General features: G+C 44.9%; 1 protein-coding gene across 3 annotated transcripts; it reads left to right on the top strand.

Annotated features, from left to right (window-relative positions):
* Positions 1 to 1,782: 1,782 nt before the first annotated feature.
* Positions 1,783 to 26,318, top strand: USP49 (ubiquitin specific peptidase 49). Of its 3 annotated transcripts, XM_077190581.1 has the most exons (8): positions 1,783 to 1,843; positions 6,455 to 6,573; positions 16,928 to 17,055; positions 18,377 to 19,751; positions 21,161 to 21,365; positions 23,142 to 23,250; positions 24,870 to 25,075; positions 26,011 to 26,318. In XM_077190581.1, the coding sequence occupies exons 4-8, from the start codon at positions 18,405 to 18,407 to the stop codon at positions 26,175 to 26,177; spliced, it is 2,034 nt and encodes a 677-aa protein (XP_077046696.1). In that variant the 5' UTR covers positions 1,783 to 1,843; positions 6,455 to 6,573; positions 16,928 to 17,055; positions 18,377 to 18,404; the 3' UTR covers positions 26,178 to 26,318. The 3 variants fall into 3 exon arrangements, with proteins under 3 accessions (XP_077046696.1, XP_054504672.1, XP_054504671.1); XM_054648697.2 differs by lacking the exon at positions 6,455 to 6,573 and having other exon boundaries at positions 1,790 to 1,843; XM_054648696.2 differs by lacking the exon at positions 1,783 to 1,843 and having other exon boundaries at positions 5,790 to 6,573.

Here is a 26,318-nt window from a genome sequence, read left to right as displayed (position 1 = left end):
CGGGAATGCTTTGTTAATTCCGTAACCAGAGATGTCAAAACTCTGCTCGTGTGCCTAAAAACCATGGAAGTGTGTGCTGGAATCCCTGGGGATTCCTGGGATTTTCTGAATTCATTGTGCTGTTCCTGGAGCTCCAGAAAGGGACCCCTGGAGCCACGTTCTGCCTTTAATTAACCCCTTGACGTCAGTGGGTTTCCAGAGAATGAGGATGAGGAGGATTTGGTCCTTTATGTCCCAGCAAATCTTGTTGCTGCTTTCTAGAAACGAGGAATTAGCTGCTCCTTTCACTCCCTTGATGGCCAAAATTACTCTTTTTCCCTGAAAAAAAATCCTCATTTTGGCTGTCAAATCCCAGTTTGGAAGGTTGGTTGAGGTAGAGGTGGCCATGCTGAGATCCTGCTCCATCGTGGATCCTTTTTTTTCTGCTTCTGCACCTCTCAAAACCTCTGCCAGTGTTGTTTCGTTCCCTAAATTGGGAATGAAATTCATTCCCGAGAGGGATTTTGGGAATGGAGGCCTCATCCTTGCATGGTTTATTATTTATATTTGTTTATTTATACAGGTGATGTCATCAGGGTCATGAGTGCTTCAGTGGCAGAGCCAGCCCCAAGTCTCGCTGCCACCAGAGGATTTTTGGGGCTTTTGTTCTTTTCTTGTGCTGTGGCATTTTTTTAATCTCACAAAGAGAGTGAGGATTGTTACTCTTCAGTTTTAATTTTTAAGTGGTTGTAGGCTCATTGCAGCTGTGCCAGTGTGGATTTGTGTGCAGGTACAGGGTCAAAATGGGCCAGGCACTGATGCCACCATCACCTTGGGGTCCCTGTCACCTCAGGGGCCATGTGGGGTGTGACCCCATTTTCTCAGAGCCCCCACCCCAGGTTCTTCATCACCTCAGGGTCCCTGAGATGATGGGAAGGGTCCAAGGGGGTCTGTGGGGACCCTTTGGGGTGTCCCCTCATCACCTCATGGACACTTTGGGGTGTCCCCTCATCACCTCATGGGCACTTTGGGGTGTCCCCTCACCACTTCAGAGACCCTTTGCGGTATCCCCCCTATGACCTGGGGGTCACCATCACCTCAGAGCCCCCACACCCCCCGACTCCATGGTCTCCCCATCACCTCAGGGACCCTTTGGGGTTCCCCCTCAGGGTCTTCATCACTCAGAACTCCCTTGCTCCCCGCCGGGGTTCCCCCTCACCGCCTCAGGATCTCCATCTCAAGGCATCCATCACCTCAAAGCCCTCACAGCCTCCCCCTTGTGCCCCCCCTCACCTCAGGGACCCCCGTGGGGCGCGCCCCCGCCATCCCCTCAGCAACCCCATCACCTCAGGGCCGCCGTGGGGTACCTCCCACCCCACGCCACCCCCTCGGGGGCCCCCGCGCCGCCCCTTTAAGAGCCTCTTTGTCTCCGAGACACCCTTATTTACCCTCCCGAGCCTCAACCGAACTTCGGCCCCGCGATTCACAAAGCCCGGTACGTCACGGGCGGGGGCGGGACTCGAACCCGCGGCGGCCCGCCCCCCCCGGCGCCCATTGAACAGCGCCCCCTGCCGGCGGCGCAGACTGCGTACGCCCCGACACCGCTCTGCTCGCCGCGGCGTACGCTACGCCAGCGGGGTGCGTACGCTACGCAAATAGCGTAAACACCCGCGGTCTTCGCCTGTGTGCCGCGCTACGCAATAGGCGTAAGCGGCGGAGAGGGAGGCGGGTGTTGGCGTTGAGCGACGCGCGCTCCAGCCAATGGGAGGGCGGGGCGGGGCGCGGCGGCCAATGGGCGGGGAGGGGGCGTGGCCGGCCGGGGCGTCTCGCGCTGGGTGACAGCTCGCGCGTGCTGGTGATGGCGGTAAATAAAGGGGACGCGGGGGGGCGGCGAGGGGAGGTGGGGGGGGACACACGGGACGCGACCCCTCCTGAGGGCAGAGAGGGACAGGGGGCTGGGGGGATATGGGGGATGAGGAGGAGGAGGAGGAGGAGGAGGAGGAGAGGAGGGGTCTTCGGCGCTGCCCCCGTCAAAAGGACCCCCCCGCCGTCCTCTGTGGTGGGGCTGAGCGGACCCCGCTCCGCTCCCCCCTCATCCCTCACAGGGGTCGCCGCCTTTGTGTGCGGGCGGGACCCCCGCGCCGGGCTCGGCGGCTCCGCAACTTTGCCTTTGTTGAGGGAACATCCTCCGCTCTCCACGTTCCCCCCCTCATTCTCGGGATCCACTCCCACCTCCCCAGGCTCCCCCTTTATTCTCCTTTCCCTAAAATCCCCCAAATCCCCTTCCAGCTCCTCCTTGCCGGGACCTTCTCCCCTTCTCTTCGCCGGGACCGTGAGAGGGTGCTGGGGGTCGTGGCTTTGCGGGAAGGGGGGAAAAAAAAACCCTTAAAAAACTCCCTTTAAACCTCCGTGCTGAGCTGGAACGGGAAAAGGGCACGAAAACGGGGAAATTCGGTGCGGGTTTGTGTTTATTTAGGAAAAAAACAAGCCTAAAAAGCCGTGCGTTTGTGTCCCCAAGAGGGGGGAAGAGCTGAACTTAATCCGGGGGAGGCTTTGGCAGCAAAACTGCTCCAAAATCCCCCTTTTTAAACCTCCGAGGGGATCCCCCTTTGCCACGATCACAGATCAGGGATAACCGAGCCCTTAAAAACGGGAATCCAGCGTAATTTTAGGAAAAAAATCTCCCGTTAAGCGCTTTACACGTAGGGAACGAGCCTGATCCTTGTGTCAGAACAGCTGCGGGACGGCGTGGGGAAAGCATCCCCGTTATCCCGAAATGCTGGAGCTGGGAAAGTGGGAAGTTATCTTTTACTTTGCAGAGTTTTTTTTTTGCTGTAGTTTTTAGTCAGGCAGAGATGCCTGGAGTGGCTGGGCTCGTCTGGTGTGAAACGAGGCGAAATTTGGTCCTTTTAACGCTCTGCTGCCTCGGGGATGATGCTCCTGGAGCCCAGGGATGGAGGTGGAGATTCCAGGGAAAACCGATGGATTTCAGCGGGGTTTTTTTCCTGGAGTTTTCAGGCATTTTTTGTGAGGAAGAAATGCAGAAAGCAGCGGATTAAAAGGGATGATTTGTAGGGCTGGAAGCAAAAAAAATGAAGTGTTGTGGAGGGGGCTGAGAGCTGAGGAAGTGTGGCTGGGAATGTGGGAATGAGGATGGGAGAAAGAGCTGGAGGATGAGAGGGGATAAACTAGTGGAATTGTGAATAAAAAACTCCCTGTGGATGCAGGCAGAGTGGATTAAATTTGGATTAAATGAGTGTTGCTGTAAAGTGTTGGGAGCTGCCCCGTGTGGAATTTCCACCAAAATTTGGCTGCTCTGCCTTGGGGGGCTCCTGTGGTTTATGTAGGGTCAGAGAGGTTGGGTGATGTTTAAAAACCCAAAAAGGAGAAGGCAAGAAAAGCATTTGGTGTTTTATTTGGTGTTTGTAACTGCCTTGAGAACGGGCTGGGTGCAGATATTTGGGAGTGATGTGCCAAGTGTGAGCAGCATTTGATGTCTCTGTGCTTCCAGCAAACCATAAATGTGCATTTATTCCTCCCCTGACCATTCTCCCAGGGAATACGAGCTGACTCCAAGTGGAAAAGGGTGTTTTGAAGTTGGCAGATTTTTTTTTCCCAGCGTGGAATTTGTGCAGGCTGGGTTGGTTACAAGAGAATTTCGCTTGTTCAGGAGCAAGGCTTGGACAATAGTCACACATGCAACGGGTTAGGGGCTTAGAAAAGAGCCAAAAAAGCCCAAACTGGGGATTTATTATTTTTTTTTTGGCTGTTGTGTGGCCAAGGATTGTTAGGAAGGAATCTCTTGCTGCAATTCCTGCCGAGATTCCGGCTCCATGTGGTCCAAGGCTTGTGAGGATGGAGGAATTTGGGATCAGCTTGGTGTGCTGGGGTTGGGAAGGGAGCGGTGACAATTGCTCAGTGGGGACAGAAAAAAGCACATTCAGGTTCTGGGTGTCCTTTTTAGCAGAGGATTTCTTGTGGCTGCTGCAGCTCTGCCCACATCACGCTCTGCAGGTCGTTTCCCTCAGTGCTCTAAACACACTCACTTGTTAATTATTATTTTTAAGCAGCCCTGTGTTGTCTCAGCACCTCTGAACACGTGACAAGAAGCACTTGCTCAGCACCAAGAGTGGTTGATTCAGTCTAAAGGACTGAAAATGCCTTTTAGATCCTGTTTTTCTTGGCCTTTTTTTATTTTTCCCCCCCTTCCTTAACTGTTTTTATACTGAAATGTCACAGGAACGTGCTGGGACTCTTAAAATGAAATTTAGTGTTTCCTCAGCCCTCAGAGGATGTTAATGGATTGATTTAGAATAGTTAACAAATGGAAATAATTCAAAATAATACGAAATTCTAAAAAAATCCTACAAAACTCAGCTGCTGGTGTGGAAGTGTGGATTCCTTCCTGAGTGGTTTTAGCTTTAGGGAAGCCTGAAAGGTTTTCTGAAGTTGACCCTAGCTCTGAGGCAAAACAAAACCGAGGGGTTTGGTTTGAAATCGTTATAAATAAACAGAGAAATAATAAAGAAGTTGTCTGACAACTTTGCCTGTAAGTGGGAGCAGTGGTTGAGGTCAGGAGATGGGGTTGTTTCAAAGGTTTCAGCTCCTCCAACTCTTTATTTTGTGCAGGAATCCTCTCTGGTGAGAATGAGAACTTTTCTCACTTTGTTTAACAACATTTGTGGTTTTCAGCTTGAATATTTCATCAAGGCTTGGGTTTGTTGCTGGGGTTTTTTATTTTATTTTTTTCCCCTTTGGGGAATGAAACCTTGGGAGGTGTTTTTATCTCAGCAGCTTGATATTCATAAATCTTCACCTTTCAGCACACCTTCACTTCTCCCAAACCCTTCACCTTTCCCAAAATCTTCACCCTTCCTCAAACCCCTTCACCTTTCCCAAACTTTCCCTTCCCAAACCCCTTCACCGTTTCCCAAACCCTTCACTTTTCCCAAAATCTTCACCCTTTCCCAAACTCTTCACCCTTCCCCTTTCCCAAACTTTCCCTTCCCAAGCCCCTTCACCCTTTCCCAAAATCTTCATGGTTGCCAAAACTCTTCACCCTTTCCCAAACCCCTTCACTTTTCCCAAAATCTTCTCCTTTCCCAAACCTCTCCACCCTTCCCAAATCCCCTTCACCCTTTCCCAAACTCTTCACCCCTTCCCAAATCCCCTCCACCCTTCCCAAACCTCTTCCTCTTTCCCAAAATCTTCACTCTTTCCCAAACCCTCTTCACCTTTTCCCAAAGCCCTTGACCCTTTCCTAAATCCCTTCACCATTCCCAAAAATCTTCCCCTTTCCCAAAATCTTCACCTCTCCCAAAATCTTCACTTTTCCCAACCTCTCCACCCTTCCCAAACCCCTTCACCCTTTCCCAAAATCTTCATGATTTCCAAAACCCTTCACTCTTTCCCAAACCCCTTCCCCTTTTCCAAAATCTTCACCTCTCCTAAAATCTTCACTTTTCCCAAACCTCTCCACCCTTCCCAAATCCCGTTCACCCTTTCCCAAACCCCTTCACTTTTCCCAAAATCTTCTCCTTTCCCAAATCCCTCCACCATTCCCAAACCCCTTGACCCTTTCCCAAAATCTTCCCCTTTCCCAAACCTCTTGACCCTTTCCCAAACCCCTTTCACCCTTTTCCAAAATCTTCACTTTGCCCAAACCTCTCCACTCTTCCCAAATCCCCTTCACCCTTTCCCAAACTCTTCACCCCTTCCCAAACCCCTTCACCCTTTCCCAAAATCTTCATGATTTCCAAAACCCTTCACCTTTTCCCAAACCCCTTCACCTCTCCCAAAATCTTCCCCTTTCCCAAACCCCTCCACCCTTCCCAAACCCCTTTCCCAAACCCCTCCACCCTTTCCCAAACCCCTCCACCCCAGTCTCTTCTCTGGAAAAAGCCCCCCTTGAATTGCAGTGAAAGGAAGAGGTCCCTCATTAGTGTCAAACCCTTAATGAGCCTTTGCTCCTAATGAAGCTGAGCAAATCCAAATTGTTGAACAGAAATGATTTCAAAATCCCATTCAGAGCTGAGGAAGCCTCAGTTGTTGGTTGATGTTCCCCTGGGTGCTCTTCACTTTGGGGTTTTTGGAGGTTTTAGCTCCAAGATGGATCAGGTGAGGCTTTTGTGGCTCAGGAATTCCAGCACAGAGCAGCCAGAGCCCCCCATGATAACAAACCAGATTCAAAAGGAGAGGAGATAAAACTGGAGGTGAGGTTCTGCCCTTTGCCAGTGTCTCTGGGATGGAATTTTGGGTGAACTAAAGCTGATTATTTATCTCTTTGCTGTAATTGATATCCTGGTGCACTGAGGAAAATTCAGATTAAACCCCACTGTTCTGCTGGCTGTGAAAGGAAAAAAAAAAAAAAATTCCCTTTTTGCAACAGCATTAAGGAGTGTCTGTAGCAGGCAGGAAAGAGCACAAAGCTGCCAAGTTTATATATTTTTCCTAATTGTTGTTAATGAGCTTTTAGCTTGCAAGATGATAATGAGGAGCACGTGAGCTGTTACACCTCCAGCTGCTGACAAATCAGCTGAAATTCCAGCAAATTGTTGGGCCCTACCTTGAGATTTCTGCAAGAACACTGGCTAGGTGAGTGCCTTTAATTAGCTAATTATGCTGTAATTCACTGAGAAGTCTGGCTTTGCTGAGGGAATAAAAAATACCTGAAAACCAGGAGCTTTTCCTTGTTCCTCACCATGATGCTCACACTTCTCTCATCTCTCTGCTGGGCTCTGGAATTCAGATTTCAGCTGCTTTTCCAAATGGAGACAGAGAGCTGCAGTCCAGGGATGTGACAGCTCCGAGTTCCTCTGAAATGTGGCTCGTGGAACGTGGCAGTGGTGACAAATGGAGGTTTAAAGGGAGGCTCTGACTGAGGAGGTGGTTTTGCAGCAGTTTGAAGGAGTTTGCTGCCTGAAATGCCAAAGGAAAAAAAAAACACATCCTCAGGAATCCCCCCAAGAAGGCTGGAATCTCTAAATAACTTGGATTTTAAAATATATATAAAAATATACTATAATAGTATATAAAAATATAATATATACTATAATAGTAATATATTTATAATATATATATTATATAATATATAATATAATATATATACTATAATATATACTATAATATATATAATATAATATATATTATAATAGTATATAAAAATATAATATAGACCATAATATATATAATATATACTGTAATAGTAATATATACTATAATATATATAATATAATATATACTATAATAGTAATATATATAATATATATAATATAATATAGACTATACTAGTATATAAAAATATAACATATACTATAATAGTAATATATATAATATAATATATACTATAATATATATAATATAATATAGACTATAATAGTAATATATATAATATATAATATATATACTATAATATATATAATATAAAATAGACTATAAGAGTATATAAAAATATAACATATACTATAATAGTAATATATATAATATATATAATATAATATATACTATAATATATATAATATAGACTATACTAGTATATAAAAATATAACATATACTATAATAGTAATATATATACTATAATATAGACTATAATATATATACTATAATATAGACTATAATATATATACTATAATATAGACTATAATAGTAATATATATTATATATAATGTAATATATACTATAATATATAATATAATATAGACTATAATAGTATATAAAATATAACATATACTATAATAGTAATATATAATATAATATAGACTATAATATATATAGTATATACTATAATCATATATAAAAATATACTATAAAAATATTCTAGATTTCGAAGAAAATGGCATTAATTATGAAAAATGCCATTATTAGACTGGCATTAATTATGTTGGGGAAACTAAAAATCCATGTAAAACTCTGTTATTCTTTAAAAAAACCCTGAAATCGGCTGTTTATTCCCTGGAGTTGGGAGAAAGAGCCCTGAGCTTGGGTTTAATGATGTTTAATCATTCTTTCAAAACCACAAAGGAGGCACTAAAAGCTGTTGAGCTGAGCTGGAAAGAACCAATAGCCAGAAGTGAGATTGCAAAGTGATTTAGTTGCAGAGGTAAATCCATAATCCCAGCAGTCAGGAGTTAATCTGGCATCAGACTAAGACTAGAAGCAAATCTATTGAACTAAGAATAGTTAATTCACCTGAGCAGGGCTGGAGATCCTGCCCAGCAGAGTTTATTTGGAGGAAATAAAATATTCAATGATGGAAAGTGGAAACAGCAAAGGGGAGAAAAAGAAAAGTCTGCTTTGGAATTTGTTCTGCTCTTTTCCTGCACTTCCCAGGATGGTTGGACCTCCTGGTTTGGGTAATGTGGAAATAAATCAGAATATAAGGAAGGAAATATCCTGTTTATCCTAAAATTAGAAGGGTTTAGGAGCAGCTTTTTGTGGCATCAAACCCAAATTCACCTCTCCCTCTTTTCTCTCCTTGTCCTGTTGTTGTTTCATGTGAGGACAAATTGAAGGGATGAACTTGAACCTCTTAGGAGGATAATTTATCCAAAGAACAGATGCTGCAGGATCTGCAGCTCTTAAGGAAGATTAACAACCTGAGAGTTCACAAATCACCTCGGCCTGGGGGCAGCACACAGGCACCCACCCCTCACATCCTGAAATTCATGAAGAAAAAAGGGATTTCAGCCTAATATGCAAATCAATAATATCTCCACCAGGGAAATACAGATTTCAACAAGTGATGTTTTTCCTTTTTGAGGCACAAACCTCGGGCCAGGCTGGGGCTGAAAAGATAAATTTTAGTTTTATTTTATTTTTAACACATTTAGCTTTAGTTTTTTTTTTTAGTTTTTACCTCAGCTCTCTGTTTGGACATTGAAGAAGAGCATGGATTGGCTTTTCCCAGCACAAACCAGGCCCAGCAGCTGAGCAGGGGATGTGTAAATCCCTTAATTCTTTGTTGGCAAGAAAGCACAGAGGCCCTTGGTGGAGCCCCAGGCTCCAAGTGGAGGGCTCAGAGATTTTCTATTTCCAGAGCTGGGCACACAGCAGCTCCCTCCACATGGGAATGTGGGAATTTGGGAATTCCTATGGATCCTGAACAGAAATCCCACTGAGCACCTTGGGCTTGGCTGGGCAGACAAATCAAACACCAAACCCCTCATTGTGCTGGCATCAATTGGATAAATGGCTGTGATTTCCTCATTTTTACCCATTTATAAATCCCAGAGAAAATTTGCTGCTGTTGTAAAACCCAGAGAAAAATTTTCTGCTGTTGTAAAACCCAGAGAAAAATTTCTGCTGTTGTAAAACCCCCAGAAAATTTGCTGCTGTTGTAAAATCCAGAGAAAAATTTTCTGCTGTTACAAAACCCCACAGAAAAAATTTCTGCTGTTCTGCCTCACTCATTTAGGGTTCAAAACCCCAAATAATTGATTGGCAAAGCAAATGATGGAGGGGGCTGTGAAATCCTGGTGTTATTTTAGTCTGGGATCCTGAAGGGATCAGAGGCTCCTTCCCTGCCCACAGCCCCCGTTGTGCTCTCCTCTTTCTTTAATGCTTTTTTCTTTTTCCTGAGGGGAGGATCAGGCCCGGCCTGCTGGGCTTTCCTGGCCTCTGCCACCTCTCTGGGACCAGATCTGTTCCCAGGATGGGCTCCTTGCTACTCCAGCAGGGATTTCCCCAGCGTGGAGCTGAGTTTGGTTCCAAAAAGAGCAGCAGAGGAGTCCCCAGAAGTCAGCAAGTGCTGTGATCCCTCTTTGTGTGTGCCACAAAGGGATCCCAGCGCTGCCACAGGTGCTGCAGCTGCCAAAGTTCCCCTCCTCCCTGTGCCACGGGCTTCATCTCACTGAAATTCCTCTTTTTGGGACAGAATTTGGGGATGCTGGAGGTGCTGGAGGTCAGAGCATCACCAGCTCTGCACTCAATCCCAGAATGGTTGGAACTGGGAAAGACTTTGAAGGTGAACAAACCCAAATTGATGCTGGGGTTTGTTGTTATTATTGGGAAGCTGGATGGGATTTTCTCTGTGAAAAAGCTGAGTTTTGGTATTTGGAATCCATCAGCTGGGAAGCTCAACTCTGGGTGTGTTGTTTTCCTGATAAATGGGATAATGTGGGGAAAAGCAAAAATGCTTCCAGCAGGCTGGAAAATTTGGGATTTGTGTGGCTGGCTGTGATTTAAAGGAATGATTAAAAGAAAAAGTGGGAATCTGAGGGAAGGAAAGAAGGAATTTGAGTGCTGATCTCTGCTCCTGCTTTGTCACCTGGGGGTGATTTGGTCTCACCTGTCCCTGGTTCATTATTCCATGGGCAGGGGGAAGAGTGAAAGGAAACAAAGATTTGGGGTGAGTCCCAACAGTTTGGGGATGGGAGGCATGAAAAAAAAGTGAATTTCCATCAGATTTGGAGTCGGTTCTGCTGATTTGGTGTCCTTAAATCTCCTCTCCTACCTGCTCTGGTCAGGAGGGAAATTTGGGTGGAAAACCTCAGGATTTGGGACACCACCCTCTGCTCTTGTCACCCCTGTGGACACAGAGTTCTGTGGGAATCCTGGGTTGTGCCAAGGTGGTTGTGAAGTGAAATTGGAACTTTCTGAAGTGAAATTGGAACTTTCTGAGGTGAAATTGGAACTTTCTGAAGTGAAATTGGAACTTTCTGAAGTGAAATTCGAAGTTTTTATCAGTCAGAATCAGCTCTCAGCCTGTTCTAATTCCTGCTCCAGGTTGATATTTTTATATATATAATTCAAAATGTGGGGTTTTGCTGTAATTGCTTCAGGCTTCTCCAGATGGAAGAGGCAGGGAAATGCTGGGAATTCCAGCAGGGAATTGCTGGGAATTGCTGGGAATTCCAGCAGGGAATTCCAGCAGGGAATTGCTGGGAATTCCAGGGAATTCCAGCAGGGAATTGCTGGGAATTGCTGGGAATTCCAGGGAATTCCAGCAGGGAATTGCTGGGAATTCCAGCAGGGAATTCCAGCAGGGAATTCCAGCAGGGAATTTCTGGGAATTCCAGCAGGGAATTGCTGGGAATTAAAGCAGGGAATTTCTGGGAATTCCAGCAGGGAATTGCTGGGAATTAAAGCACGGAAATGCTGGGAATTTCTGGGAATTCCAGCAGGGAATTTCTGGGAATTAAAGCAGGGAATTGCTGGGAATTCCAGCAGGGAGTTTCTGGGAATTGCTGGGAATTCCAGCAGGGAATTTCTGGGAATTAAAGCAGGGAATTGCTGGGAATTCCAGCAGGGAAATGCTGGGAATTTTTGGGAATTCCAGCAGGGAATTTCTGGGAATTCTCTCCCTTTTGGCTGCTCCAGGAGCCCTGGAGTTGTTCAGGAATGCTGGGAATTCTTTTAATGCCCACATCATCCTTCAGCTCCTGTTTCCCTTCCAAAAGCCATCCCAAAAATAAAACCTGGATGGAAAGAAAGGGGAGAAAGGGTTTTATGTGCTGGGATAAATAGAGAAATTCAGTTTTAGAAAGCTGTGAACTATGACATAAATAACATTTTAACAATTCTTTTTAACATCCTGGATGATTAAATAGAAATTCCCATATTTTCAGGCATCTGCAGGATGTGGATTTTCAACTCAATACTTTAAATTTTTAAAACTTTCAACTCAATACTTTAAATTTTAAAAACTTTCAACTCAATACTTAAAATTTTTAAAACTTTCAACTCAATACTTTAAATCTTAAAAACTTTCAACTCAATACTTTAAATTTTAAACACTTTCAACTCAATACTTCAAATTTTACAAACTTTCAACTCAATACTTCAAATCTTAAAAACTTTAAATTCAATAGTTCAAATTTTTAAAACTTTAAACTCAATACTTTAAAAACTTTCAACTCAATACTCAATACTTTAAAAACTTTCAACTCAATACTTTAAATTTTAAAAACTTTAACCTCAGTACTTAAAATTTTAAAAACTTTCAACTCAATACTTTAAATTTTAAAAACTTTCAATACTTTAAATTTTAAAAACTTTCAACTCAATACTTTTTTAAAAACTTTCAACTCAATACTTTAAATTTTAAAAACTTTCAACTCAATACTTCAAATTTTAAAAACTTTCAACTCAATACTTTAAAAACTTTCAACTCAATACTTTAAAAACTTTAAACTCAATACTTAAAATTTTAAAAACTTTCAACTCAATACTTTAAAAACTTTCAACTCAGTACTTAAAATTTTAAAAACTTTCAACTCAACACTTCAAATTTTAAAAACTTTTAACTCAAAACTTTAAACTTTAAAAACTTTCAACTCAATACTTCAAATTTTAAAAACTTTCAACTCAATACTTTTTTAAAAACTTTAAACTCAATACTTTAAAAACTTCCAACTCAATACTTTAAATTTTGAAAACTTCCAACTCAATACTTAAAATTTTTAAAAACTTTCAACTCAATACTTAAAATTTTTAAAAACTTTAAACTCAATACTTTAAAAACTTCCAACTCAATACTTTAAATTTTGAAAACTTCCAACTCAATACTTCAAATTTTAAAAACTTTCAACTCAATACTTCAAATACTTTCAACTCAATACTTTAAACTTTAAAAACTTTAAACTCAATACTTTAAATTTTAAACTTCCAGCTGTCATGGCAGTGCAAACCCCCAACTCCTCCCTTTGTGGACTGAAGGGTTTCACCTCCTCTTTGCCTTTTCCATGATTATTTCCAAACCCTGCTCCATTCCCAGGATTTTCAGGAATGTCAATGGAAGACACATGTGCAGCCCTTTGTGTGGAGTTTGCAATTCCAGCCCTTGCAAGAGGCCAAGGCTTTTGGTGGAATCATAAATTTCCCTCCCAACCAACCCAAAAGGAGTTTGGTGCCTTCTCCCACTTGTTGGAATTCACCAGGAAAAGCAGAGGGAGGTGAATTTTTCCACCAGAAACAGCAAAAAAAGGGCAGGATTTGGGTTATTTTACCCATATTTTCCCACAGTATTGCAAAAAAATGGTTCAAAAACCTCCCTAAATGTGCTTTATTTCATGTGACACCAATCCCCGAGGGTTCTGTGCTTCACTTCTGCCATTCCCAGGAGGGGAATGAAGGAATGAGTGAAAAAATCCGAGCTTCCCACCTGTCCTGGCAGACGATTGCCAGCAGTTTGTGCTCTTTTCTTTATTCTGGAATCCCCTTTGGGACTAATGAAAGCAGCATCGTTCCAGGCTTGAACACCCAGCACCTCTCCTGGCCCCTGCATTGGGATTTTTTGGGGTTTTTTTTGGCTTTTTTTGCAGATTTCTTTCGAAAAAGCAAGTGGCTGCTGTCACCAGATGCCTGCAGATGGCTTTAATCAGGTTCCAAACGTGCAGCAATGGAGCAGAATGAGCTGGGGTGGGTTCTTGTAATTCTCTTTTAGGGGCAGCAGCCGAATTGTTTCTGCTGCTTTTGCTTCTGGGAGCTGTTACAGGAGCTCAGTGGGAGATTTTTTCCAGGATTCTGAGCCATGCAAGGCAGGGAAGTGGGGTTTGCCCCAGTGTTTCAGCGATTTACAAGGTGAGAAGTTTTCAAATGGCCTCTAAAATGTTATTAGCTGAACTAATACCCCTCTTTGGCTTTTATTCCCTGGGGGCTTTATTCAGCTTTACTCATCTTTAATGGATTGCAGTGCTCCAAGTGGTTCCTTCTCTCTCTTTTTCCTCCCTTTTTCTTGTCCCTTCTTCCTCTTTTTCCCTTCTTCCTCTTTTTCCCTTCTTCCTCTTTTTCCCTTCTTCCTCTTTTTCCCTTCTTCCTTTCTCTTTTTTCCTTCTCCTTCTTTTTTCCTTCTTCCTCTTTTTCCTTTCTCTTTTTCCCTTCTCCCTTTTTCTTTTCCCTTCTCCCCTCATTTTCCTCCCTTTTTCTTGTCCCTTCTCCCTCTTTTTCCCTTCTCCCTCTTTTTCCCTTCTCCCTCTTTTTCTCTTCTCCCTCATTTTCCTCCCTTTTTCTTTTCCCTTCTCCCTCTTTTTCCTCCCTTTTTCTTGTCCTTTCTCCCTCTTTTTCTCTTCTTCCTCTCTCTTTCCCCTTCTCCCTCTTTCTTTCCCTTCTCCCTCATTTTCCTCCTTTTCTCTTTTCCCTCTTTCTTTTCCCTTCTCCCTCTTTTTCTCTTCTCCCTCATTTTCCTCCCTTTTTCTTTTCCCTTCTCCCTCATTTTCCTCCTTTTCTCTTTTCCCTTCTTCCTCCTTTTCTCTTTTCCCTCTTACTTTTCCCTTCTCCCTCTTTTTCCCTTCTCCCTCTTTTTCCCTTCTCCCTCTTTTTCCCTTCTCCCTCATTTTCCTCCCTTTTTCTTTTCTCTTCTCCCTCATTTTCCTCCCTTTTTCTCTTCCCTTCTCCCTCTTTTCCCCTTCTCCCTCTTTTCCCTCCCCATCCCTTCTCTGGAAAAGACCTAAGTAGGAAGATTTCATAGAGATTCCTTCAATTCAGCCTTTATGGAACGAAAAAAGAGCAAAGCCAAGAGTTAAAGCTGATAATTACAAAGAGCAGAGCCCTGAGTGTTTCCTTCCAGAGCTTTTGCAATCCAAGGTGTTCATTCCCCATCCTCCAATCCTGGCTTGTCCCATCCAATTTGGGATTTCTGGGGCAGCTCCAGCCCTGTGATCTCTGCCAGTTTTGGTTTGAGCTTTGTTTTTCCTGTGTTTACAGCTCCTGACTCACAAATCCTCTTCCCCTTTAATCCCAGCCTTGGAATTCCCACTGGGAGCTGCAGCTCTCTGTTCCCAGGAGGAGAATTGTCCCAAAATGTTTGGGTGCATGTGGAAAAGAGAGCAAAACTTCTCTCCTTAGTCCTGTGCCAGCTTTTCCAGGGATTTTTTTCACTCTGATGTGTGGGGGGTGCAGAGCTGGACCTGCAGCTGCTCCAGCTGCCTTTGGAACGTGTGAGAATTCAGAATTTATTCCAATCTTTGGGGTTTTTTTTTTGTTTTTTTTCGTGGAAAGAGTCAAAAAATCTGAGTCAGCAGGAGAAATGTTGAATGGGAAGAACTCTGGGGGGTGGAGAAGCTTCACTTTCGAGGAAAAACCTCTCATTGGAGTGCTTTGGGGTGGAACAACCCCAATTCCTTCCTGACTTTCAGCTGTGCAATTATGGCCTGGATTTGTAAGGGAATTATCCCTGGATACCTGAAGGGAAGAGGGGAATATCAAATGCAGCATCAAAGGTGCTTTTGTGCTGAGAGAGAATTCCTGGATTTGGGGATAACAAAGCTGCTTTGTCAAATGCCAGAGGTGTTTGGAATCCCCTCCCTTCTCCAAGCAGGAAATCTCCTGGCCCGGCACAGGAAAAGCCAAAGCAGTTGACAAAAGGCTGCTGATTTATCTCCTGCATTGTCACACAGCATTCCTTACTCTGCTTTTATTTATTTTTATTTATTTATTTATTTTTTAAATTCCCTGGATCTGCTGTGGGAGTGATTTCCTAGGAGAACCCAGCAGCTCTGTTCCTCTTTGGGAATTGAGAAGAAATTCAATTTTTTTTTTTTTAAATTACACTTCACAGAGCCCACGAGCAACCAGCTGTTTGATCAATCCCTAAAATATTCTGTCTTTCAAGCCTATTTTTTTTTGTTCCAAAGTAGAAATTTGCAGTGCTGGGGAGGCTGAAGGGTTAAATTTCCCCACACTGTCGCATATGGCAGTGAGCAGAATCACAGATGTTGATGATACAACATAATTAGTATTCTTTTATGTAAATGAAGGCTGTCAATGTTACCACAGTGTCTGCACTCCTGCAAGCTGGAATTTCTGCCACTTGCTCTCCCTGAGCTTCAGGATTCGAAATAAAATCCCAGGATTTTTATATCCACACCTGAGGAGGAAAATTAAAGAGGAAAAAGGAGAAAAAAAAACCAAAAAAAAGCTTAGGGAGGGAAAAAGGTGAGGAAGGGATTTTTCCAACTTGGGAAAAAAGAGAGCAAATCAATCCTTTGTTTAAATGAGGATTTCCAAAATCCTTTCCACATCTTGGGGTTTGGGAGGGAACGAGCCCAGCCCAAGGGAAATGTGGGAATTTCTGAGCTGCTTTAAATAAAAACCTCAGGGGTTCTTTGGGTGCTCAAGTGGCCTCTTGAGCTTTCAGTGGAGTCCAGGAGAAAGAACTGAGGAGCTTTGATATTTCCCTGAGAGATTCCATCCTCCACAGCAATAATCCTGATAAAGGTGGTAATTAAAGCAAATTTGTGCCATTTGAGGCCACTAAAAACGCATTTCCTTCACCTGGCCAGCTCCCTGCCCACCCATGAGGTGAGGGCTCAGTCCCTGCCTCAAAGCTTTGGCAAATGTTCAACTTTGCACCTCATAAATGATGTTTAAACCACATTTTCTGTGTGCCAGGCCCCTGTGTAACCAACTTCATTCAGATCCCTTTTTCCATTCTCTCCTACCTCTGGTTTTTCCCCCGTTTTTCCCCATTTTTTCTCCTCTGTGATTATTTTGTTGCACTTTGCACCTGCCATCCCCTCACTGCTTCCTTTGTATTGTTTGAAAAAGCACCTAGAACTGAAATTTAACTGAGCACAGCTTTTCTTTTCTTGATCTTTTCCCCCCTTCTCCTCCTTCTGTCTCTCACCAGGCAATCCAAGCAGCCAAAAAAATCCAAGTGATCACAGGAGGGCCACATTTTTTCCCCTCCTGTTTGTTTTTCCTTTTTGACTCCCATTTTTTCCCCTCTGCCATATGTTGGGTCATGCACTACAAAAGCCTCACCATGAAGAGGCTCCATGTGATCAGCAGATTTTTTTACAGCCTGCTCAAATTAAAAAAAATGAAAGCTGGGAATGGAATGGAATTGAATGGAATGGAATTTTGTGTGTGAGAATTCAGGATCTGGGGGTAATTCCACAGAATTATTTCTGGGATAAATGAGTTCTGCACTGAGGGGTTAATGCTGCTCCTTCCAGGGTTCCAGGCTTTGCTTTCTGTGCATCACCAGGATGTTTTCCCTTCTCTCTCCAGGGCTTTGAAGCTGCCTGGCAGTGAGGACTTCCCAATAATTAAATTCTCCAGGACTGTGGGAGGATGATGGGGCTGCTGCACGCCCGGGACACGGCGGGGCCCAGGAGAGGATGTGTGAGCTGCACCCCGTGAGTGCTGAGCCCTCAGAGCCTTGGGGCACTGGGAAAAGGGTCCCAAATTCACTGGGGATCTTCTGTCAAACCAATCATTTATCAAGACTTAGGATTCCAGCTTTTCATACATTTATTATCCTGCAATTCTTTAGTGTAGAACTCTAAACTCCATATCCAGAGTCAGCTGCTGCTTTCCCATTTTTACAAAACCGTTTCCTCTCCAGGCCTGGGAGTCAAGGACACCTCAGTGCCTCAGGCCCTGAGAGATGTGAACAAAAATGATTTGGGGGAGCAAACTTGGGGTCAGTGACTTCATTACCTGCAGCTGTAATTGGAAGATTAAGATGCAAATATGGGGAATTTGGGGTGTCCTGTGCAGGACTAGGAGTCAGATTTGATGATCCCAACCCTAACCCCTCCAATTAGGCCCCCTCCCAATGACCCTACAAGGACATTTCAAATCAGTGTCACTGAGACATAAACTTTAATAAATCATCACAGCTCTAAAACCTTTCCCTTGTCTTTTGTGCCCCCAAGGTCAGAGCAGCAACTCCTCCTGTGTGACATGGGTGGATGCAAATGTGGGGAATTTGGAATGTTGTGTGCAGGGCCAGGAGCCAGATTTGATGATCCTAACCCTCCAATGACCCTGTAAAAACACCTCAAATCCATGTCACAGCTCTAAAACCCTTTTCCTTGTGTTTTACCCCCTCTAAGGTTAGAGCAGCAACTCCTCCTGTGAGACATGGACAGCTCCAAACAGGGAGAATTTGGGGTGTCTTGTGCAGGACTAGGAGTCAGATTTGATGGTCCTAACCCTCCCAATGACCCTACAACAAGATCTCACATCTGTGTCCTGTGCAACATGGGTAGATGCAAATGTGGGGAATTTAGGGTGTGCTGTGAGGTTCAAGAATCAGATTTGATGGTCCTAACCCTCCCAATGACCCTACAACAAGATCTCAAATCTGTGTCACAGCTCTTTTCCTTGGTTTCTTTTCTCTCCCCGAGGTCAGAGCAGTGGCTACTCCTGTGAGACATGGATGAATTTAGGGTGTGCTGTGAGGGCCAAGAATCAGATTTGATGGTCCTAACCCTCCCAGTGACCCTACAACAAGATCTCAAATCTGTCACAGCTCTTTTCCTTGTTTTCTTTTGCCCCCAAGGTCGGAGCAGCGACTCCTCCTGTGAGTCATGGATAGATGCAAATGTGGGGAATTTAGGGTGTGCTGTGAAGGCCAAGAATCAGATTTGATGATCCTAACCCTCCCAATGACCCTACAACAAGATCTCACATCTGTCACAGCTCTATTCCTTGTTTTCTTTTGCCCCCAAGGTCGGAGCAGCGACTCCTCCTGTGAGTCATGGATAGATGCAAACATGTGGGGCGGCTACGACTCGCCCAGGACCACTCGATCCTGAACCCCCAGAAGTGGCAGTGCGTGGACTGCCACACCACCGAGTCCCTCTGGGCCTGCCTCAAGTGCTCGCACGTGGCCTGCGGGCGCTACATCGAGGAGCACGCCCTGAGGCACTTCCAGGAGAGCCGGCACCCCTTGGCCATGGAGGTGCACGAGCTCTACGTCTTCTGTTACCTCTGCCAGGATTATGTCCTCAATGACAACCCCGAGGGCGACCTGAAGCTGCTGAGGAGCTCCCTGTCGGCCATCAGGGGCCAGAGGAGCGGGAGGACGCTGCGCTCCACGGCGCTGGCCGAGGACGCCTGGAGGAGGAGGAGCCCCCAGGGCCAGTCCCAGATGCTCACGGCGCTGTGGCACCGGCGCCAGGCCCTGCTGGCGAGGGCTCTGCGCACCTGGTTCCACAAGAGCTCCCGGGGACAGCTGAAATTAAAGGAGAAAAAACAAATGGAGGAGCTGGAGAAGAAGAAGGAGGCGGCTCGGCAGCGGCGGCGGGAGATGAAGAGGCAGCTCCTGGAGGAGCTGGCCAGCACTCCCCCCAGGAAGAGCGCCAGGCTGCTGTCCCACGTGCACAGGGAGAGCCTGATCCCAAGGAAGTTCAGGGAGGTGGCCACAGCTTCCCCTACCTCAAGGCAGGTGCAGAGCAGCCGATTGAAGCAGTTCTACTCCATCCGGAGGCAGCCCCTGATGACGCCCGGCGTGACGGGGCTGAGGAACCTGGGCAACACTTGTTACATGAACTCCATCCTGCAGGTGCTCAGCCACCTCCAGAAGTTCAGAGAATGTTTCTTGACTCTTGATCTCTGTGAAACAGAAGAACTTTTAGCTCAAACTGTGAATGGGAGGGCCAGGATGCCTGGCAAGCTGGCAAACGGGGCCGCTGCCGGCGAGCCAGGGAAGCCTGACAAGGTCCAGAGCTCCCCGGCCGCCTTGAACGGGGCCTCCTCCATCAGCCGCAGCTTGGAGCTGATCCAGCCCAAGGAGCCCAGCTCCAAGCACATCTCCCTGTGCCACGAGCTGCACACCCTGTTCAGGGTGATGTGGTCTGGCAGGTGGGCCCTGGTGTCCCCCTTTGCCATGCTGCACTCCGTGTGGAGCCTGATCCCCGCCTTCCGCGGCTACGACCAGCAGGACGCGCAGGAGTTCCTGTGCGAGCTCCTGGACAAGGTGCAGCAGGAGCTGGAGTCTGAGGGCAGCAGGCGCAGGATCCTCATCCCCTTCTCGCAGAGGAAGCTCACCAAGCAGGTCCTCAAGGTGGTCAACACCATTTTCCACGGGCAGTTGCTCAGCCAGGTATGGAATTGCTTTTCCAGTTGGAGCTGTTCACACCGAGGAGCAGAGGCTCTGCACCTTGAGGATCCCATTTAGGAGTCTCTTAGGAATTCCCCAGGAAGAAATCCCTTGAATTGCCACCATTTCCATCCTTGGAAATGCACAAATTTAGCACAAATTCACTTCAGTTGTGCCACTTCTGGATGAGACCTGCACAAGCATAGAAGTCCTGAGCCCCTCATTTTAGGATTTGAATGTGTTTAGTCCTGAGGTTTTAGACAAAGGCTCTGCATGTTGAGGATCCCATTTAGGAGTCTCTTAGGAGTTCCTAATTCCCGAGGAAAAAAATCCCTTGAATTGCCACCATTTCCATCCTTGGAAATGCACAAATTTAGCACAAATTCACTTCAGTTGTGCCACTTCTGGATGAAACCTGCACAAGCATAGAAGTCCTGAGCCCCTCATTTTAGGGTTTGGATGCGTTTAGTCCTGAGGTTTTAGGGTTTGAATGTGTTTAGTCCTGAGGTCTTAGGGTTTGAATGTGTTTAGTCCTGAGGTTTTAGGGTTTGAATGTGTTTAGTCCTGAGGTTTTAGGGTTTGAATGTGTTTTTAAGATGCCTTTGCCTTTATGTCCCTTTTCCTTGTGTTTTTTTCCCCCCAAAGCTGGAGCAATGACACCTCCTGTGAGACATGGGTAGATGTAAATGTGGGGAATTTGGGGTGTCCTGTGCAGGGCCAGGAGTCAGATTTGATGATCCTTTTGGCCACCTTCCAATTGGGGTTATCCCAGGACCCTATAAAGAGATTTCAAATGTGTGTCACAGCTCTAAAACCCTTTTCCTTGTGTTTTTTTTCCCCAAATTTGGAGCAGTGACACCTCCTGTGAGACATGGGAAGATGTAAATGTGGGGAATTTGGGGTGTCCTGTGCAGAGCCAGGAGCCAGATTTGATGACCCTAACCCTTCCAATGACCCTACAAGGAGATTTCAAATGTTCCAGCACTAAAATCCTTTTCCTTGTGGTTTTTTTCCCCCCAAATTTGGAGCAGTGACACCTCCTGTGGGACATGGGTGGATGTAAATATGGGGAATTTGGGGTGTCCTGTGCAGGGCCAGGAGCCAGATTTGATGGTCCTAACCCTTCCAATGACCCTACAAGGAGATTTCAAATGTTCCATCACTAAAACCCTGCTCCTTGTGGTTTTTTTCCCCAAATTTGGAGCAGTGACACCTCCTGTGAGACATGGGTAGATGTAAATGTGGGGAATTTGGGGTGTCCTGTGCAGGGCCAGGAGTCAGATTTGATGATTTGATGACCCTTTTGTCCTTCCAATTGGGGAAGGCCCAAAGTCCCGCAGCTGTGAGAATTTCCTGCATTTCAGTTCCATCACAAAGCCAGCTCTGTGTGTGTCCCTGTGTCCCTGTCCCAGGTCACCTGCAGGACGTGCAACTACAAATCCAACACTGTGGAGCCCTTCTGGGACCTGTCCCTGGAGTTCCCAGAGCGCTACCACGCCCTGGAGAAGGGAATCCTGCCCGTGCCCCAGGCCCAGTGCCTGCTCACGGAGATGTTGGCCAAATTCACCGAGACTGAAGCCCTGGAGGGGAGGATCTACGCCTGTGACCAGTGCAACAGTGAGTGCCACCCCCTGGCACTGTCCCCTGCCAGGGACACCCCTGCAGTGTGGCCTCAGGGCTGGGGAGCCGTTCCTGAGTGGGTGTGCTTGGGAGCAGAGCCTGGAGTCAATCCTGCCCCACACACCGGGAGAGTTCGGCTTCCTCTGAACCCGCTTTGCTTTGATTCTTTGGGAGGAAAAAGAACTAAAATGTATTAATTATTTATTCGTTCATAAATTGGAATTAAATGGCTGAGGAATTCTGAATGGCTTCTGAGGAATTCTGAATGGCTTCTGAGGAATTCTACTTCTAAGGAATTCTGAGTGGCTTTTAAGGAATTCTGAATGACTTTTAAGGAATTCTAAATGGCTTTTAAGGGATTCTAAATGGGTCAGGAATTCTACTTTTAAGGAATTCTGAATGACTTTAAAGGAATTCTGAATGGCTTTTAAGGAATTCTAAATGGGTCAGGAATTCTACTTTTAAGGAATTCTGAAAGACTTTTAAGGAATCCTAAAGGGTTTTTAAGGGATTCTAAATGGGTCAGGAATTCTACTTTTAAGGAATTCTGAGTGGCTTTAAAGGAATTCTAAATGGGTCAGGAATTCTACTTTTAAGGAATTCTGAATGGCTTTAAAGGAATTCTAAATGGGTCAGGAATTCTACTTTTAAGGAATTTTGGGTGGCTTTTAAGGAATTCTGAATGACTTTTAAGGGATTCTGAATGATTTGTAAGGAATTCTGAATGGCTTTAGAGGAATTCTAAATGGGTCAGGAATTCTACTTTTAAGGAATTCTGAATGGCTCAGGAATTGTAGCTCACTAAGAGATTTTAAATGCTTTTAAGGAATTCTGAATGACTTTTAAGAGATTCTGAATGATTTGTAAGGAATTCTAAATGGCTGAGGAATTCTACTTTAAGGAATTCTGAATGGCTTTAAAGGAATTCTAAATGGGTCTGGAATTCTACTTTTCAGGAATTTTGGATGGCTTTTAAGGAATTCTGAGTGGTTTTTAAGGAATTCTGAATGACTTTTAAGGAATTCTGGATGGCTCAGGAATTCTAGCTCACTAAGAGATTTTAAATGGCTTTTAAGGAATTCTGAATGACTTTTAAGGAATTCTGAATGGCTCAGGAATTCTAGCTCACTAAGAGATTTTAGATGGCTTTTTAAGGAATTCTGAATGACTTTAAAGGAATTCTGAGTGGCTCAGGAAACATTTTCCATCTGGAGGAGTCAGGGAAAAGGCCCCAAGTGCCAGGAGCAATGGGGGCACTGCTGCCAGAGCACTGCTGCAGGAGCTGGGGCTGCACAAATCCAATTAACAGGTGCTGTGCTAATTGGGATCTCTGACAGCCACCTGGCCCCTTCTGCTCCAGCCTTTCCTGGGAGGAGGAGGAGGAGGAGGAGGGAGGAATTCTTCCTCTTTTCCAGCTTTGCTGTTGCTGGGAGCATTTTTAAAATGCTTCTATGAGAAGCACAAAGCAGCAGGGAGAATAAAATATCCAATATTTGTGAGCTGGAATTCACCTGTTGGTTGGAATTCTGCAGCCTAGGAAATCTTGGGCTCAACATTCCAACAGGAAAAACTCTGATTTCTCACTCAGAGGTGACAAATATTTGTGCGATTAGGAGAAAGAAATTCTGAATTTTTTTATTCCTGTGGCCATCCCCATGCTGGGAAAAAAAAAATAAAATAAAGATTTCAGCCTGTGCTGGTTTTTCTCTTTAAGAATTAACAGGATCCTGATAATCTTTACCTTGGGGGGGTTTTTTGGGTTTTTTTTGGCAGGTAAACGGCGAAAATCTTCTCCCAAACCTCTTGTTCTGAGTGAAGCTAAAAAGCAGTTGCTGATCTACAGACTACCTCAGGTCCTCCGGCTGCACCTTAAACGCTTCAGGTGAGGCTCTGAGGACATTTTTGGGGGAAAAAAATGACCAAAAATAGGCCTTTAAATACCCTCAGTCGCTGCTAAAATCAGTTGTGGAACTTCTGAGCCATCACATTTGTGAAACCCCCTGGTGTTGCCTCTTTGCAGGGTTTTTTTTTCTGCCACAATTTAATATTTTGTGCATTTAATCCTTAATTTCTTTGGGTTTTAATCAAGTTTGCAGGCAGCTTGGAAGGAGAAGTCAGAGTGAAAAGTGGGAGATGGAGAGAATTCAGGGCCAATATTGATTGGCTGTTTACCTGTGGAACAGAAAGCAGAAAAAGCTCAAAATATGAGGAAAAGTCTCTGAAAAAGTGGTTAGGGTGGGTGTAGGGGGGTTTTATGGGTAGCACTGAGGATTTTAAAGGTGTTCAGAGGAGAAATCTGGCTCAAAAATATCCCAGCTACAATAAAAAAATATCAATGGCAGGGGGAGACCCCACCTAAAATAAAAATTATCAATGGCAAAGGGAGGTTTTGGGGTGAAACCCCTGGATTTGGTGACACTGAGCACCCCGAGTATGGGGTTTGTGTGTTTGGGGTTCCTGTAGGAGATTTTGGTTCAAAACCCCCAGATTTGGTTCTGCTGAGCCCCCTGAGTGTGGGATTTATGTACTTGGGGGTTTCCTGCAGGGAATTTTGGACCAAAACCCCTGGATTTGGTTCTGCTGAGCACTTTGAATGTGGGATTTGTGTTTGGGGGGTTCCTGCAGAGGATTTTGGTTCAAAACCCCCAGATTTGGTTCTGCTGAGCACCTTGAGTTTGGGCTTTGTGTGTTTGGGGTTCCTGTAGGAGATTTTGGGGTGAAACCCCTGGATTTGGTTCTGCTGAGCACCCTGAGTTTGGCCTTTGTGTGTTTGGGGGGTTTTTGCAGCAGATTTTGGTTCAAACCCCCAGATTTGGTTCTGCTGAGCACCTTGAGTTTGGGATCTGTTTGGGACATTCCTGCAGGGAATTTTGGTTCAAAGCCCCCAGGTTTGGTTCTGCTGAGCACCCTGAGGACAGGATTTGTTTGTTTGGGGCATTCCTGCAGGGAATTCTGATTGAAACCCCCAGGTTTGGTTCTGCTGAGCACCCTGAGGACAGGATTTGTGTGTTTGGGGCATTCCTGCAGGGAATTCTGATTCAAACCCCCCAGATTTGGTTCTGCTGAGCACCCTGACTGTGGGATTTGTGTGTTTGGGGCATTCCTGCAGGGAATTCTGATTGAAACCCCCAGGTTTGGTTCTGCTGAGCACCCTGAGGACAGGATCTGTGTGTTTGGGGCATTCCTGCAGGGAATTCTGATTGAAACCCCCAGGTTTGGTTCTGCTGAGCACCCTGAGGACAGGATCTGTGTGTTTGGGGCATTCCTGCAGGGAATTCTGATTGAAACCCCCAGGTTTGGTTCTGCTGAGCACCCTGAGGACAGGATCTGTTTGTTTGGGGCATTCCTGCAGGGAATTCTGATTCAAGCCCCCAGGTTTGGTTCTGCTGAGCCCCCTGACCGTGGGATTTGTGTGTTTGGGGCATTCCTGCAGGGAATTTTGATTGAAACCCCCAGGTTTGGTTCTGCTGAGCCCCCTGACCGTGGGATCTGTGTTTGCAGGTGGTCTGAGCGCAATCACCGCGAGAAGATCGGGGTCCATGTCCTCTTTGAGCAGGTATTAAACATGGAACCTTACTGCTGCAGGGACTCTGTGCCCTCCCTTGCCACAGATTCCTGTGTCTATGACCTCTCAGCTGTGGTGATGCATCACGGGAAGGGCTTTGGCTCAGGACACTACACAGCCTATTGCTACAACACGGAGGGAGGTGCGTGAGCCCCAGGCCAATCCCCTCCCACCCCTCTCCCCTTCCTTGGCTTTTCCCTCCTTTGGAATCCCTGCCCCAGGATTCCAGTTCCTTGGGATCCACTCCTTGCCCTTCAGTAGTTTGTTTTCCCCGCTGTATTTTTATTTTTTTATATATTTTTTTGTCTTTTATTTTCGCTTTTTTATTTATTTTTTTTTTCCCTGGGAATGGTGGGAATTCTTCATTCTGCCAAAGCTGCTGCAGCTGGGTTTGCCCAGGATCCTGGGGATTCAGGAGATGAACAGAAAGTGTTTTGAAGCTGGAAAAAACAGGAACTATTCATGAGCAACATCCGCAGGGGGCTGGGAGATCCCAGCAGCTGGATCAGGACAGGCTCTGCCTTCCTGGCTGCACAAATTGGGAATTTTTGGCTGCCTAATTCAGCTTTTGGGCTGATTAAAAGATGCTTTGATATTTCTAAAGCACCCCCAAAAATTATATTTTAAAATTATATTAAAATTTATATATTTTTAAATTGTATTAAAATTATATTTTAAAAATTCTATTTTAAACTGTATTTTAAAAATTCTATTAAAAACTGTATTTTAAAAATTCTATTAGAAACTATATTTTAATTTTTATAGAAATCATATTTAAATAATATAATATTTATAATATATTTATAATATTTTATAATACTATATTTAAACAATCATATTAAAATTATAGTTATAGTAAAAGTATATTTATTGAAATTATATTAACATTATGTTTATTAAAATATACTAAAATTATATAAAAATTAAAATTATATTAAAAATTATATTAAAACCATTTTCCAGCTTACAGGAAAAGACAGAGTTGCCTTTTCTCCTGTGGATGTTTCCTGTGAGCAGTTCCAAAATCCAAAGGGATCCTGCCTCAGCTAAAAGGGATTTTTTTCCCCTTTTTTCCAGGTTTTTGGGTGCACTGCAATGACTCCAAACTGAATGTATGTAGTGTGGAGGAGGTGTGCAAGACCCAGGCCTACATCCTCTTCTACACTCAGAGAACGCTGCAGGACAAAGCAGGAATCCCAGAAAAACAACTCCAAACTCAGGTGTTTGCCACCCAAAACCAGTGACAAGGACACAAAAGTGACATTGCCACCAGGGGAAACACTCCCGGCTGCTTTGGGGAACTTCTGGGGTTCAACTTCCCCTGATCTGGGGGGAAACTGCAGGAATGGGGTCAGGGCAGGGATGGGATCAGGGATCAGGGCAAG

Source organism: Agelaius phoeniceus, chromosome 25 (assembly GCF_051311805.1).
Source record: "Agelaius phoeniceus isolate bAgePho1 chromosome 25, bAgePho1.hap1, whole genome shotgun sequence".
Taxonomy (NCBI): Eukaryota; Metazoa; Chordata; class Aves; order Passeriformes; family Icteridae; genus Agelaius; species Agelaius phoeniceus.
Note: the sequence above shows the minus strand (reverse complement) of the source record. Positions and strands in the feature narration are given on the sequence as shown.